This window comes from Neofelis nebulosa, chromosome 5, assembly GCF_028018385.1.
Source record: "Neofelis nebulosa isolate mNeoNeb1 chromosome 5, mNeoNeb1.pri, whole genome shotgun sequence".
In the NCBI taxonomy this organism is placed as follows: domain Eukaryota; kingdom Metazoa; phylum Chordata; class Mammalia; order Carnivora; family Felidae; genus Neofelis; species Neofelis nebulosa.
In genome coordinates, this window is record NC_080786.1 from 72,218,777 (window position 1) to 72,234,878 (window position 16,102).

At 36.9% G+C, this 16,102-nt stretch overlaps 1 protein-coding gene across 6 annotated transcripts in view; it reads right to left on the bottom strand.

Annotated features, from left to right (window-relative positions):
• Positions 1-8,025, bottom strand: part of PEX5L (peroxisomal biogenesis factor 5 like) — a 231,018-nt gene extending 222,993 nt beyond the window's left edge. For 3 of the 6 annotated variants that reach the window (XM_058730585.1, XM_058730583.1, XM_058730582.1), the window contains exon 1: positions 7,557-8,023. In XM_058730585.1, the coding sequence (XP_058586568.1) occupies positions 7,557-7,577 (21 nt within the window). In that variant the 5' untranslated portion in view covers positions 7,578-8,023. Of the gene's footprint in view, positions 1-7,556 lie in introns of all 6 variants that reach the window. The other 3 variants (XM_058730586.1, XM_058730590.1, XM_058730591.1) reach the window with 3 other exon arrangements.
• Between the last annotated feature and the right edge of the window lie 8,077 nt (positions 8,026-16,102).

A 16,102-nucleotide genomic window follows, 5' to 3' on the forward strand; every position in this document is an offset into this window, starting at 1 on the left:
TTGTGAGCAATTTTTTTTACTTTTCTGAATCTTAATTTCATCATCTGTGAAATGAGATGGTTGAACACAACACTTTCAAGAGTCTTTCAAACTCAGGATTTTATGACCCCAAAACTGAACATGAGTGCAATTGTTGGGGACATAAGGAACTGTTAACCTAGAATATTCTAATGAGGACATTTGGATCCAAGATTATTCTGGTATAAAGATTAGCAACTGTGAGATAACTCCCAAGTTATTCAGAGAATAGAAACATCAAAACAATTTGGAGAACAATTTAGTCTAGAGATCGTAAAGCTGTCTGAATAGATGTCTTTCCCAAGAGTTAAACAGTCTCACAGGCTTGGCATTGGTCAGGTCACATCTTGAGTAGTGTATCTTGCTCAGAGGGCCATACTTTCGTGGAGCCATTAAAACATCAAAAATGTCATCATGAAAAATTATTGAGTGAACTGGGTTGTTTATCTTGGAGAAGAAAAGATTTAATGGGATGAGGACATGATAATTCTCTAGCTACTTGAAGGTTTGTTTTATTCAGGTGGAATATAATAGGTTTTTTGTGTTTCTCCAGACTGAAAAACTACAACCAACTGGGTGGAGGTTATGATACTGATATAAGGAGGAAACTCTATTCAAACATAATTGTGATAGTTGCTTTTATCAGCCCCTCTGTCAGGGACATCATCATGTCTCTGTGATCTCAGAAAGCTACCCAAGAATCAAGCTTTTTGCTAGGGTCTCAGTGCAACAAATCAGGCCTTGTTCTCCATGCAAATGTTTTCAGACAAGTGCTTCTCAAACATCAAAAAAAAAAATATATATATATACATACATATATATATGTATGTATGTATACATACATATATATACATACATATATATACATATATACACACACATATATATACATACATATATATCAATCATATATCAATCAATCACTGGGTATCTTGAGGAATTTCATTTCTGATTCAGTAGGTCTGGTGTGGGAACTGAGATTCTGCATTTCCAACAAACTCCCAAGTGTTTCATGTGCACATAATCACCTGCCCAATCAGATGTTACATTCCCATGTGACCAAAGGATATTATTCAGTATAAGCATGCATGTTACAGTTAACACCCATGTGAAAGGAGGTAAAAAGATGTTTCACAACTCCAGCAGCTTCGTCTTCTCATGATGTTTAAATGTTTTCCTGTTTCTTTTTTCCTTAAAGAGCTTCCATATTTTCTGACCTTTTACTACTTTTGATCATTTTGCCTACTGGCATGGCTCTGTCTACTTCCAGGCAGCCATGAATTAATCCCCCAGCATATCATGAATTTTGATTATTTTAGATCATTACTTCGACTATAACTATTTTTGGCACGACACACAGACATGCACACACAAACACATATATCATCTTATGGTGCTTTTTATTGGATTTTTTTCCCACAAGGCATAATGGCCTAGGAACAGAAGCTTGTGTGTGCACAGGGACCCATGCCTACCTTCAGCTCTCTTCCCTTCGTTCTAGGCTTTGTCCATCTCCAAACAGGCATCTCACTCAGTAGCAACTGGGTAATGTATCCAGGGTCTTTTTATTATCACAGGGATTTTTATTTCACCCTGATACAATACCAGTTTTAACCCTCAAGACCATACAAAACAATTCTAGCCTCTTCCTGCCTGATGATTCTTCAAGCATTTATATAGAGTCATCGCGGTCTCTTTGAGTCTTTACTTTCCAAACTAAACATCTCCAGTTCCTTCAATAATTAATCATATAAAATGGTTTGAATTCCTCTACCATACCAGTTGCTTTAAAAAATACACAAATTTTAAGAGGGTGTGTGAGAGTGGGAATTTTGTGGTTACCTAGGTAGATTTCTGGCATTACAACACCAATCATCTCTTGGAATCTTCATGACTTTATAGATCACCATATGGCATTCTATTTGGAAAAAAATTTTTTTTCACTACACCAAGTCCCATTTGCAGGGTTTTCCTGTTGTTTTTATTGTTTTTATTGTTTTTCAGAGGAATCTATGCATAAGCAGGGGTTTGGGGGAGTTCTGTAAGCACCTTCAATGCAAACTCTCCCACTTGGCTCAGGTTCCCCCCATTTCAGAGCTGCTGGCAAGCTTCTATATGTTACTCTTGAATGAAATGGTGGATAACTAGCCTCTTCCTCTCTAAATGAGCTCACTTTTTTTTTCATCTGTGCAATCTCTAACAGTGATTGCCTAAAAATTATACATAGGAATGATCATTTTAGTAAAATTTCACACGGAGAATAATAATGGTCATTTATCTAATGGAGTTTAAACAGAAGTAGTATACTGGTACTTATAAAGATCAGTCAAAAATGACATACTAAGACAACACTGGCAGTGTGTTATATTATACTCTGAGGTCTCAACACTCAGCAATGATCTGGATATTTAACCAATAGGGTATTAACTATCTTCCTGTATAATATGCTAATATATAAAACACAAAAATTTTTCTGAATAGAATGGGGAAAGAAGTTTTCCATTTGGTTTCCTTAGTAAAGGAGATGGCACAGGGAAGAGGGGTGGAAATGGGTGAGGTGGAGATGAAGGAAGGGGTCATTAACAGAAATGTAACCCTTAATTCATAGCACTCTGGTCTTGGTACCTGATACGTGGGTTACATGCTGTAGTAAATAAATTCTGAATTATAAAAAGGTGATACATTTTCAGAAATTTGGCAACCCCATTTCCTCTATCAGTGTATTTGAAATTATAGCATGTTTAGATGCCACAAAACACTCAGATTGGACTTAAGTCTCTTAATAAGGAAACATTAAAGTGGGGCTTACCTTCACTTGTAATGTAGGAAATGCACACTAGTTATTCCATGGGTGCATCAAGAAGTTAATTCTAGAATATAAAACCTTTAAACAGCTCTAGCTTATGCCTGTGTTGGCAACATGTGATCTCAATGAAAAGTGTGAAAAAGGAGACTGCCAGATGTTTTGACTACATGATACATCACACCTTAATGTTTCCTAGGTTGGCTGTAGTAATACTAGATACTCAAGATTTTAAAATTAACAAGTTCTCTTCTAACTTTTTCTTAGTCTTTACTTTAAAAATGTGTTATAATCAAAACATTCATGTGCTGGAGGTTTTTTCCTTAAAACATGTGTTTTTAGGAAGAATGTTTATAAACCATAAACAAAATCTCAGAAGAACATATTGTGTGTCTTTTTAGTAAGTGTATTATATAAACTGTTGGCCAGTATGACTGGGGAATGATGTTTTCAGGTTAATCAATATTATACCATAAGTATTATAATTTTAAGTGTTAGAAGCTCACTATTACTCCCATATCAAGCATATTTGCTATAAATATATCAGAAAGCACTTCAACATCTTGCTGGAGCTTGTGTCATAATTTGAGCATGAGCCCCACTGTACATGCATTTCCTTCAGCAGAATTCTAGTTAATACTATTTCAGACAATACTTTCATTCAATAAATGAGTATTAATGCTGATTATCATTCATAGGAAGACCTTGAGGAGGTTGGGCAGGTGCCATTTGAGATGGGGGAAAGGGAAAGGCAGCAGCTACATCTGACCAAAACAACCAACCCCAGTCTCAGGTCAGCATTACCTCATTTTCTTTAAAACATTCCCTCCAGCAAGCTAATCTTCAAAGATTCTCCTCTGAAAATGCAAATACCACTGCAGGGTGTGTGTATGTGTATATGTGGTGTATTAGTATTAATTATATCTTTATTAGCAAAAGGTTGATAAAGGGAATGACATAGGATAGAAAATGGTGGCATCAAGGAAGAGAAAATGGATCTTCTAGAGAAGTGGAAATACCCATGACAAATATTACTTAGTTTACAGTTTTGCTTGAGGGTCTCAATTATGACAAACTACTATCACAGATGTTGAAATAACATTTTATAATCTTATCTTGGATTGGCTTCTTATATTTGTTGTTTCTAGTGAAACTAAATGAATCTCCTGTGGCCAGATCTACTTTATTAGCATAATTCATGTTACCCAACCTGTTCCCCTTCATGAAGATTTTTTTTTAAAGCTAAGTAATGTCAAAAATAAATACAAACACAAAAATCCTTTGGGGAAAACAAATAAAACGGCTACTTTAGAGCTGTTAATAATCTTACAATTATTGTCACTTAAATTTTCTTTAGTTAATGTCTTGTGAAGCCAAAGGATGTGGAATGTTTCCTTAGCCAGCTTAAATAAATAAAAAAAAGTCTGGTTTGAAGGCTCATAATGAAGATCAGTTACCATTACAATTAGATTTTTTGTTTGACTGCCTTCTGAAATAATTTTCTTTTATAACAAAAGAATTACTGAGGATGCTTCATTAAAAAAAAAACCAAACCCTCAGTTCAAAATTGAAATTACATTGGTCTATATTTATACCTTCCCAGAAAAAAAAGTTCAGCTAAGGAAATATTCAGAGACATGTAATTATTTTGCTCTAATTGGCACTGTTAATTCACATGCACATGTACAAATAAGCATTGCAGTACAGAGGATACAGAGGTATTGAAAGGATTAAGACTGAAGGGTATCTAATAGGATTAAAGAGTTTGGTCTGAACTGATTCTAAAATATATTTAATCACCATTGGCCCTCTTGGTCAAAAGGAAAAAAAAAGTAAATCTAAAATAGTCACTAAGGAAACGAGCTTTGCTTAAGTTGCTTGGGTGATAAATTCCCCTTGGAAATAACTAGTGAGGCAGCTGGAAAACAGTGCAACTCTAGGACCCTGCTCCTAAGAAATATACCTGTGGCATTTACTATGAAACCAAGAAATATATGCTGCCATGCTCTGCTTTATCTATCTACAATGGATGTCAACTTTTATCTTCAAAGGTGCTAGCAGAGTATGCTTTTGAAAGTCTGTGGCTTCTAAAATGAATTCAGGTTCTATGGTAAACTGGAAAATTAGCTATATGTGAAAGACTTAATAGATTTTATTTACAAAATCATTTAGTTGTAAAAACAAAGGCACTCCAGGAGTTTTTAAATTAAACTATTTTTTAAGGCTTCTTGTGAATACCTTCCCCACTCAAGACTGCCTATTTACAAACATTTTATTTTAAAATCTCTACAGAAAAGAGAAGAATTAGAAGGCACAGCTAATGATTGCAAATGTTTTTTTTCACTCTCATTTTAAGATATCAGCCAAGTAACACCAGTGTTTCAAATGAACTCCAAAGTTGGCAGAAGTGTTAGTAAATCTACTCATTCCTAGTCCAATTTACCAAATAAATATTCAGATTTTTAATCACAAATTAAAAAATTAAAAATTAAAATTTTGGAGTGTTTGGACTATATGTCTGCTCCTTTGTGATTACCATCAGGGACACACAGAAAGATGGTGCTATCTCTGATAAGGAAGGCTTCTTTATTTACCCTGAATATATCAGCACAATGGAGATTTTGTCTACAGGCTCAATACTATTCTCTGGGAATAAGACTGGCCTTTTCAAATGTAAGCAAATATTATAAATCAGGTTGTAATAGGCATTATTTCTGGGGGAGAGGAAATCCCACTCAGATGATCATATATATCATTTAATAGCTACTACACTATTAAAACCATAGAAGCTTTATATTTAACATTAATGGTCAATAGTAAATAGGGAAAAAAAGTATTGTGCTCTGAAATTTTGGCAAGCATATTGATTACAGTCTTTATTTATAATGTTTTCAAGTTAAGCTTGGCAGCAAAGATTTGTGAGTTTTACTGCAAGCCATCATATTTGCTGTTACAGTAGTGCACAAACAAAAAAAACCAAAAACGTGAAGTTGGGAGCATGTGCAGAATCTTACATATTGTTTATTCTTCCAAAGTAAAATGAAACCCTCAGACATTGTTCTCTAGGTGATTCAAGTTTCACTAACATCCTCCCTCGAAATATTCAGAAAACTGGGTTAGAATTGTTTTTGGGTGCCTGGATTTACCAGACTGTTGCTTCAATTCTTCATTCACAAAAACATATTTTAAACAACAAAAAAATAATGTGAAAAGTTATTGTAAATTCCCCGAGTAACCAATTGTGAATTTTGTGTGAATGAGCAATTTTCTGAAGATTGACACTATTCAGTAAAACCTTCCTATTTTACTCCAGTGAAGAAACTGCTTAGGGATAATAAATAGATAATATAGAAAATTGTAAGTATCATTCTTAGGGACATATGAAACATAAAACTATAGTAATGATCCTTTGTTAATTTTTTCAGCAGTCTGAATTCAACATTTCTGAATGTTTGAATGCTCCTTTGTTGTTAAACTTTCCAATTAACGTAGCTTTAATAAGAAACATGTAGACCATATCTATTATATATACTTAGAAATATACTTCAGTGACTAATTATTGTCCATCAACTGTGATAGAATTCCATTAATAATTTTCAAACAGGATGATGTCAGTAATATGGGAAATGGTTTTGGAATTCTGATAGTGCTGATTCAGAAATCTTACAAAACTTATGACACTGATTAATACCGTTTTATATAAAAATAAATTACAGTCTAAGAGAATTTCCCCACAGACTTAGAAATTAAATATTTGGTAATACTAAATTATGAATGCAATAATATATCTACCTATTTTCAATTGCTCCAAAGACACAGAAGCAACACCGTCAATATTCACACATGTTACACACTAGTGTGAAGATACCACATATGATGACTATATTTGACCATCTTTGGAATGGAAAGGAACTCCAAACATCAAACCTGATGACTAAAGCATTTAGAACAGCAAAAAGAGCTCAGTTCATACTTTAGGAAGCTGAGTTAGTATTTTTTTCCCCCAAAGTGTACAGCTGCCTTTGTAAGGAAGAACCAACCATGTGAATGAGAACTGAAGTCAAGGTTAAAATAATTTTTCCCAAGAGAGTAGAGTGCATCAGAGAGAAGCAGAGGCTCAGCTCAGATGAGCATTAACAACCAGAGGCAGCATCTTCCCTGAAAAACATTAGACTCTCTTGGACATATGTTTGAAATTCATCCTCCCAAGTCATCCTGTGACTGTAGAGATAGGTGACAATGTCCCACTCTCTGAAGGGGGAAAATACAGCACAAACCATTTAAAAAATTATCACTTTTAAAAATTATACAAAAGTGGCAAAGTGTTCTAACTGTCAAGAAACCTTTGCAGATGGTAAAGGAAAAGCTTTGTCTCTCTATTATTGTTTGCCCTTCAGTTGACATACATGCCGAGTTGCATCAATAGAGGATTACAACGGAAACACAGTCATCTCCAGGTTTCCTCTGTTTGGATTCCTTGATCTTGTTTAAAGAAACAGGCTCAGGGAATGCACAGAAAACAAACTTCCCCAATCGAAGTTCCGAGGTCGTTCCTCCCTTTCTCCCACCCTCAGAAACCTGTCTAGTTTACTGGACAGAAATGTCATGGTCATGTTGCACCACTTCACTTGTTGAACTGTGTGAGGGCAGCGCCTGACCACAATAACTTAGTGAGCCACCTTGCTCTTAAATTAGCCCCCCAAGATTTCTTTCCAGTTCGGTGGAAATGTCTTACCTGCATGTGTCCCTGGTACATTCTGCTTCGGCTTCTTCAGGGCTCCCTGAGGCCGCCGGATGCTTTCCCTCGTGTTTACTTGCACACCAACAGAGGGGAGAAGACGGCGTGCACAGTGTGTTCTCAGACGGTGCCCCTGAGCCGGGTGGAAGGCTCCAGGTAGCCCGGCCACTGTGGCCCCCTGGCCGCTCTGTAGGCTGCCGGGAACTGTTCTCCGCTCGGGGTGCTGAAAGCGGACACAGGAGAGCGCGCGGAGGAGATGAGGAGCCCAGGCGGCCAAGCTCACCCGCAGGCTCAGGTCCTGCTTCGCCGGGCGTTTCTAAAACTCACTCCTCCACCGAACTCTCTCGCTTCCTGCCGGGCTGCCTCATGTCTCTCTATCTTCGTCACGAACCCCCTTCTCCTCCCAACCCTGACGTGAGCGCCCACACCAGCCGCCGCAGCAGCTGCTGAGCGGGGCGCGCGCCGCCCTCCCGGCCGCGTCTCTGCCGAGAGGCCGCGGGGCCGGGCACGCGCGCGCGTTCCCGGCGGGCCCGTGAGAGGCCCGAAGGCGGTGCATGCACGCGGCCGGCAAAGTGCCCGTGAGTGGTGGTCGCGCAAGGCGTTCAGGTGCGGCGGCCGCATGCACGGAGACTCCGGCACAGTAGATGGTCAGATGTAAGAAAAGTGGGAGGAAGATGCATTGTGTCTCCAGGGCCATCCATACCGACTGAGCCTGTCATCGCACAGACATAATGGGCTGAGCGTGGGGGTTTCCGAAGAGTTTACTTCTGTTCTTTTTTTTTTTTTTTTTTAATGGTTATTCATTTTTGAGAGAGAGAGAGAGCGAGAGAGAGCGAAAGAGCGAACAGGGGAGGAGTATAGAGAGAGGGAGACAGAATCCGAGGCAGGCTCCAGGCTCCCAGCTGTCAGCACAGAGCTCCATGCGGGAGTCCAACTCACGGTCCTCAGATCATGACCTGAGCCCATGTCGGAGGCTTAACCAACTGAGCCACCCAGGTGTCCCTGAGTTGACTTCTGTTCTGATTTAGCTCTCACAAGTTACCTATCATTGAGTGAATAAAGACTCGCCCCACTTCACCCCACCCTCAATTCATTTTTGAGCACCCTATTTAAAATTCCAAACCCCAGTCCCTAGAGGCCTTCCATGATTTGTTTTTTTCCCTAGCACTTAACATCATCTAATATCCCATGTATTTTACATATTTTATTTATTGTCTGTCTCTCTCTATGCAATGTTATTTCCATGCGATCAGAGAGGAGTGTATCTGCTTTTGCACGGATGTATCAGCACAATATACCTCCTGCCGCATGGTTGGTACTTTAAACATATTTGTTGAATGAATGGATCTTTAGTATGTAATATACAGGTAGAGTGCATTTAGATATATCTCAAGTTAAAGACATTGGATAGTTTTATGGAGCTTCTACATTATAAATATATATACAATATATACATGTGCATATATGTATATGTATATGTATATGTATACTGTGACTACCTAGTTTTGTTAGGTAATAAGATCTCCATTTACACAGCAACCGCCCCCCAAGTTATATACAACATAATATAATCCCCCAAATAGTGCATATAGTATGTTATACCTTTCATAAAGTTAAAAAATATATCAACTCCCTAAGAACATAAATATATATCATGTACTATATGGAATATAGTATTCAGAATATTGGTGGTCCTGGGAAAAGAGAACCAGGGGAAAGAAATGGGGGGGCATTTTATATGAAGGTTAATTGTCAATGTCTTAGCTATTAGGTTGGGTGGTGACTCACGGATGTATATTATCCGATAAAAATTGCTATATAAATAAAACACAGCTATGCATGGACTAGTGAAGAAAGAGTGGCATAAATCAAAGAAATGATTAATCTAATCCAATACATCTGTGGTCCAAAAACAATGGACTGACTGACCAACCAACCAGCCAACCACAAAATGATTAAGACTTCTAAAGGCAGGAGATGTGGATTCCTGTTAGATTCCACCAATAGTTAACTTTGGGAAATATCCTTTACCCTCTTTAGACTTCAGCTTTTTTATATCCAAACCCTGCATGACAAATTCATGGTTTTATCCTGAAAATTGAGACATGTTCATAGGAACTGTAAAAGGTAAAAGTACCACCTGTCTTATTGTTCTTTATAGGACAGAGAACTGGATAGGAGTCTGCAGGCAGAAATGCTAATTCCATCTCCCTACCTCACTGCTTTTTTAAGCAAGTATACTAATTCTCTACTTCCTCATTTAAAAATTTTTTGAATGTTTATTTATTTTTGAGAGAGAGAGAGAGAGAGAGCATGAGCAGGGGAGGGACATAGAGAGAGGGAGACACAGAATATGAAGCAGGCTCCAGGCTCTGAGCTGTCAGCACAGATCCCCACGTGGGGTTAGAACTCACCAACTCTGTGATCATGACCTGAGCCGAAGTCAGATGCTCAATCAACTGGACCACCGAGGTACCCCTACTTCCTCATTTTTGAAGTAAGGCAAATATCTTCCCAGCCTACTACACAGGGCTGCTGAGAACTGAATGCATGCAAAGGGAGTTGTAAATTATAAGCCACCATATGTGATTATGTAAACAGACTTTTTTCCATTCCAGAGAAGATGAGTGACCATTTTCTGAGATGTCAAGCTCTACAAATTTAAAAGAAGGGAAATATTTACTGTAAAATGCTAGCATATTGGTATAAAAATCTTGGGGAAATTCTTCTGTTTGATTTGAAGGTGCTAGAATTCTATGAAGTAATAGTGGAGCCAAACTATTCCAATCCATACTATGCTTCCTATTATCTAATGACAGATTCAACGAGCCATCACAGCATGGCAACTACCTAGAGTTGGAGATAAAACTCAATATATCATTAAAAATTTTTTTTTTAAAAATTTAAATTTTATTTTAGAGAGAGAGTAGGGAAGAGAGAGAGAGAGAGAGAGAGAGAGAGAGGGAGAGAATCTCAAGCAGGCTCCACACATAGCCCAATGCGGGTCTCGATCGCATGAATGTGAGATTGTGACCTGAGCCAAAATCAAGAGTCAGATGCCTAACCAATTGAGCCACCCAGGCACCCCAAATGTATATAATTTATTAAAAACCTAAGTAACTCATTTAGTTTTCCCTACATTCACAAATCTCAGGAATGTAAGTGAATCTGTGAAGGCATCCCTGTTTTCATTCATATTTATTAAGAACTTAGTATGTGCAAGTGCTGTACTAAAGCAGAAATACATTGATGAATAAGACCATATCATCCCAGAAAGATAAACTTACCTAGACTTTTCTTTAAATGAATAAATAAATACATAAATAAATAAACAAACAAACCTCTACAGAGATTCCACAACTTCCCATTTCCCCTCTCTAAAAGTTTACATCTAACCTCTTCTAGTCAAATATTTCCCCTTCACTTTTTTTTAAATTTTTTTTTAACATTTATTTATTTTTGAGACAGAGAGAGAGAGAGAGAGAGAGAGCATGAATAGGGGAGGGTCAGAGAAAGAGGGAGACACAGAATCTGAAACAGGCTCCAGGCTCTGAGCTGTCAGCCCAGAGCCCGACGCGGGGCTCGAACCCACAGACCGTGAGATCATGATCTGAGCGAAGTCGGACGCTTAACTGACTGAGCCACCCAGGCGCCCCTCCCCTTCACTTTTGAACTTTAATCCTCTTCACAGCACAGAAAGTTCCTTCACAGCTTATAAATAAAAGCTTTGTGAGCAAAAACTTGACTATTAATTCAAGTGTCAGTATTTCAAGATACTTTTGATTCACAGAACCAGCTAGCAATTTATACATCTTATTTGGTTAGACCAAAAACTGCCATCCAAATTTAGGATATTGGCTAAGTAATATGGTGTTTTGGTGCAAAAAAGAAACTTTCATGTGCAAATAGATATACCAGTAGAAAATCCATAAGATAAAGCAGGTATGAACTGTATTCCAGTGAACGCTAAGGATTTTATGATAAACCTAACAAAAAGCTGAATCATAATATAATTATATTTGTGCAAATCTTTTTTGCTACGAATTGCAAATAGGCGGTTTTTAAAAGATCTTGAAAGGAGAAAATATGCATAACTTTCTCTATCCTCTGATTTCAGTAATGGTGAGAAAGTATCTCTTTGTGTAATCTTGTTCACTCCAGGGAATCATAAGGTAAACTGACATAAGGCAAACAAACCAGAGATACAGCAGTTTGGAAAAGGTGTGGTTCTTTTGGAACAAAGACAAGTGGCAGACACCTATGTGTCTGCCCCTTGGATTACCAGAAGTATTTGAATAAAAATGGAAAACTCTGCTAAACATCTAAATGCTTTATTTGACCTTTCACAGGATTTTCTAGTTTTCATATTAAAAATTAGAATCATGGAAAAACAACTTTGAAGATGAATTGGTAATATGTGTCAAGCTCAAACAATACCATCATAGGAAGCAAAATAAAGTCTCTGTACACACTGTGCAAAGAATGGTTACTAATGAATCTTTTCTAACTGACCTGTACACAGGTATAGAATTCACTGGCCTTAATACCACCATTAGCAACAGTCGGACTTAGAAGTGGTTGGGCTATGATTGCCCAGCTAAACTCAAACTCAAAGTAATTCATATTATTAAGGCATGCAATGCATCTGAAGAAAACAAAGATAATTTACATCTCATTCCTTTCACATTGTTGTTTTGCAGCCTAAAATGTGCATGATTTAATACCAGGTCCCAGTTCCAGAAAATAAGTCTCATTTTAAATTCAAAGACCCTTCCTACTCAAAGTGTGGTCTACTGACCGGTAGCATCAGTCTCCTGGGACTGCAGACTCTCTTGGGCCCCATCCATGACCTGCTGAATCAGAATCTGCGTTTTAACGAGAACCCCAAGTGCTTTGTATGTACTATCAAATTTGAGCAGCAACTGTGGCCTAGGTGGTTTATTTATTGATGTAAGTGTATGGCAAAGCTAGCTCTTGCCTTTTGCAATGACAGTCATGAGCAACATCAGTAGCAAGAGAAAAGCACAATGCATATTCTCTTCTATTTATAAGATAATCTCACTGTATTTTCAGTGGCCAGAGGACTTGACATAAAATCATAGCACACTCAGCTTTCTTACAGCAAGAAATGTGCAATACTGCTTTTAGTTTTAATCATTATAATTAAATTAAAGAGTTGAGTGGTAGCAGAATACATTTTGTATTGATCAAGTTAAATTTTATTAATAAGTGAATCCTCATGCATTTTAAATGCCTATTGAAAATTCAGTATTATTAAATCTTTTAAAAAGCTGAGTAATAATGGTGATGTCAGTATGCTTGTGGACTTAAAAAAATCATTAATAATAGTCTTTTGGTGGTGATTCAACCATTCTTTTATAATCTGTACAATTCAAACCCTGCTGCTCAAAGATGGCGTAGGAGAGAACAAAAGTCAAAAAACTGTAGACCCAAATTAAAATGACTAATTGGTTTTTATTGTTCAATCAGAAGGAGGAACATTTTGTTAAAGTTTGCCCACTTGCCCTTTCTGTGTCTTTGACACATTGAATGGGATTAACTGGTGTTCAGGGCATTAGACCTGGAAAGAATTTTGGAAGCCCACACAGCAGACCCCAGGCTGCCAGGGGGAATTATGATTGAAGAAAAGTACATGGACTCTGGTGACTAGGAGATGGCAGCAATGTTCTTCCAAATGAATAAACAAGCTGGAGGCTTCAGAGTTGGGCTTCCTATTAAACCAATTTAGGAAATTACACTAAAATAATTTACATTTGTTTTTTCTTTATGACAATATTCTTTCAGCAATCCAATATTGCATTTAATATTAAATGTACTTTTGAGAATTTCCTAGTCCTGGTGAAAAAAATATTTGCAAAAAACCCCACAAATTTCTCTTGCTTTTGACTCCTCCTTACTACTCTTACTCTTACTCTTACTACCGCCATCCTACCACAGACTCTTTAAACTTGTTACCAGTCTCAAGGCTACTTTTATCATCTCCACCCATCTCCCACGCCAGTCATATTCATTGCAGCCAGACCAATTTCATAAAGACCAGCATTGATCATATTTACTGCTCAGTTCAAAAACCTTATTGGTTTTCTATTGCCTACTAATATCTAAAACTTTAGCTTTTTATTCATAGTCATGGAATATAGATGGCCACCCAAAGCCATATTAGTTCTTCTAGTGGGAGGAAGAACTGTCTCTGCTTTGAGGAACTCTCTCTTCCCCACTCTTGCCCATTTGTGTGGTGGAAAACATTTTACTATGAGGCGTTGGGGGTGGAACAAATGACCCTGGCTGAGCAAACAGTGCCTTTAATACCCACTGGTCACAGCTGGGGCTGGGCATCTGATCCAAGTCCGTCAACCAGGGCATATAGACTCAGTTCTGGGACTATTTCAGAGCAGACTGATTCTTCTGGACTGGGTGCACTAATGATGTCAGCTTGAATCTGCCAGCATCTAGCACTCTAAAATTGGAAAGAAAATTAACGTGGGGGAGAAATAGTCTAGTCAGTCTCCTGGGAGCAAAATTTGATCCATTAAATAAACCATATGTAAAGCTAGTCTTCTTCTGAATTTTAGTTATTTCAGTTAATACGTTTTCTTTTCTGGTTGAGTTGAATTTTCTGTATGTGTAACCAAAAGAATGACTATTAATACAGTGGTCTTCTATAAACTGGCCCCTGTCTTTTTTCAGTTCTGTATATTCCCTAACTTTTTAAATAACTATACTATTATATTAATCTCCAAACAGTTCAAGCTATACTCATACTCTTTCCTTGTCTTAGAATGTATTCTCTCTTCCTACTCCTTTGGAATGAAAGTTCATTCATTTTTCAAGTTTGGTCTCAAATTCCATTACCTTCATAAAGCCTTCATTAATCCTCCAGTTGAATACACCCCCTTTCTGGGAACTCCTTTATAGTACAAAATTTTCTTAATTCATAAAGTTTTTCCCCTGTTTAATTATTTCAGTGCTTCTTTACTCATCAGATGTAGGCAGATAGAGACAAGGACCCTGTTTTATTTTGTGTTTTGTTAAAGTAACTTATAACATGTTAAGTGTAAAAAGTTCTCAATAATAATTAAATAACATAAATTATTTTAGAAGTATTTAGAACAGTATAAAATCTTTGAAAATAATTTTAAAATGATTTACTCTGAAGGCACATTTCAGATATATTTTTTTAAATAAAATATTAATGAAACTGCTGATTTTATGTAGAATCACACAATGCTAAGGCTGGAAAAAAGCTTATAGTTTCTGTGGTCTGACTTCCTCCTTTCTCAAATAAAGATTGTGAGGACCAATGAAGTCAAGTGTCTTTTTCTTGATGTGCTTTTACTGATGTGGAACAAGTAATTCTATTCAACACTGCATAAGGGAATTTGAGAGTATGATCAACTCAAAGTATACTAATGGTGATAGAGTTCAGTTTATGCCACAAAATGCTGATATCTGAATAAAAAAAAAATGAATTAGTATCCTATGGGAGGAAATGCAATGAATGGTTAGACTTAGGAAAATCTAACTATCTTCAAAGGCATTTTAGGAATGTGATAGGACCAAAAGTTTACCTTATTTTAATGGAAATGATTTTGATTCTGCAGCTCATGAAGAGAGGGAATTCAATTTTTTAAAGAGTTCATGTTAGAAGAAGATAAACAACATTAAAACAATTACAGAGGTGATATAATATACAAGGAATGAAGAATTATTTCTAAGGTAAACCCATAGTTCTAATTCTGGTTCAGACAATTCTATTTTCTTAGATTATCCTACTCACATATACCTACTGTTACAATAGACAGTTGTATGGGGGAAAATAAAACCTTAAGCCTATTTTGAAAGAAGAAATAATATTTGATATGATATATAATGCAGATGGGTAAATGCTTGTTAAACCTATAACTGTAAAAAAATAAAATAGTCTTGGTATTTATCAAAGCTTATGGTATTTTGTAGCAGGATGGCAGAGACTAATTGTTTTTTAATTCCATAAAGAATGAAACACTAGAATCATTAGGATATTATGTATTTACAGTGTCTTAGTTTAGACTCTTATTATATATCTTCTGGACTAATTTATAAGAGCCTCCTAAATTTTTAAACATCTCTTCCTTCATTATAATTCTCTATAAAATAATGAAAGTCAGCATTTAAAAATGTAAATTTAAGATGGCAGAGAAACTCATCTTGTCACATGGATACAACTAGATAACACTCATATCAGTGTAAATAACCCAGAAAACAACTCAAAAACTGACAGAACAAACTCCACAGCTAACTATGAAGAAGAGAGGCCACATCAAAAAGGGTAGGAAGGGTGGAGATGCAGTCTGGAGCTAAATGGAACTGTGGAACTATTCATAGGAAAGAGAGATGCAGAAGGTGCAAGACGAGAGAGAAAAAGACCCTTATACCAGGGAGCCCATATGGATAAGATGAATTCCCATAACATTCGGCTCTGAAACCAGAAGGGATGAATTCTGTGTGTTCTTACAATCAGCAGGACTTAAAACCTGGAATTT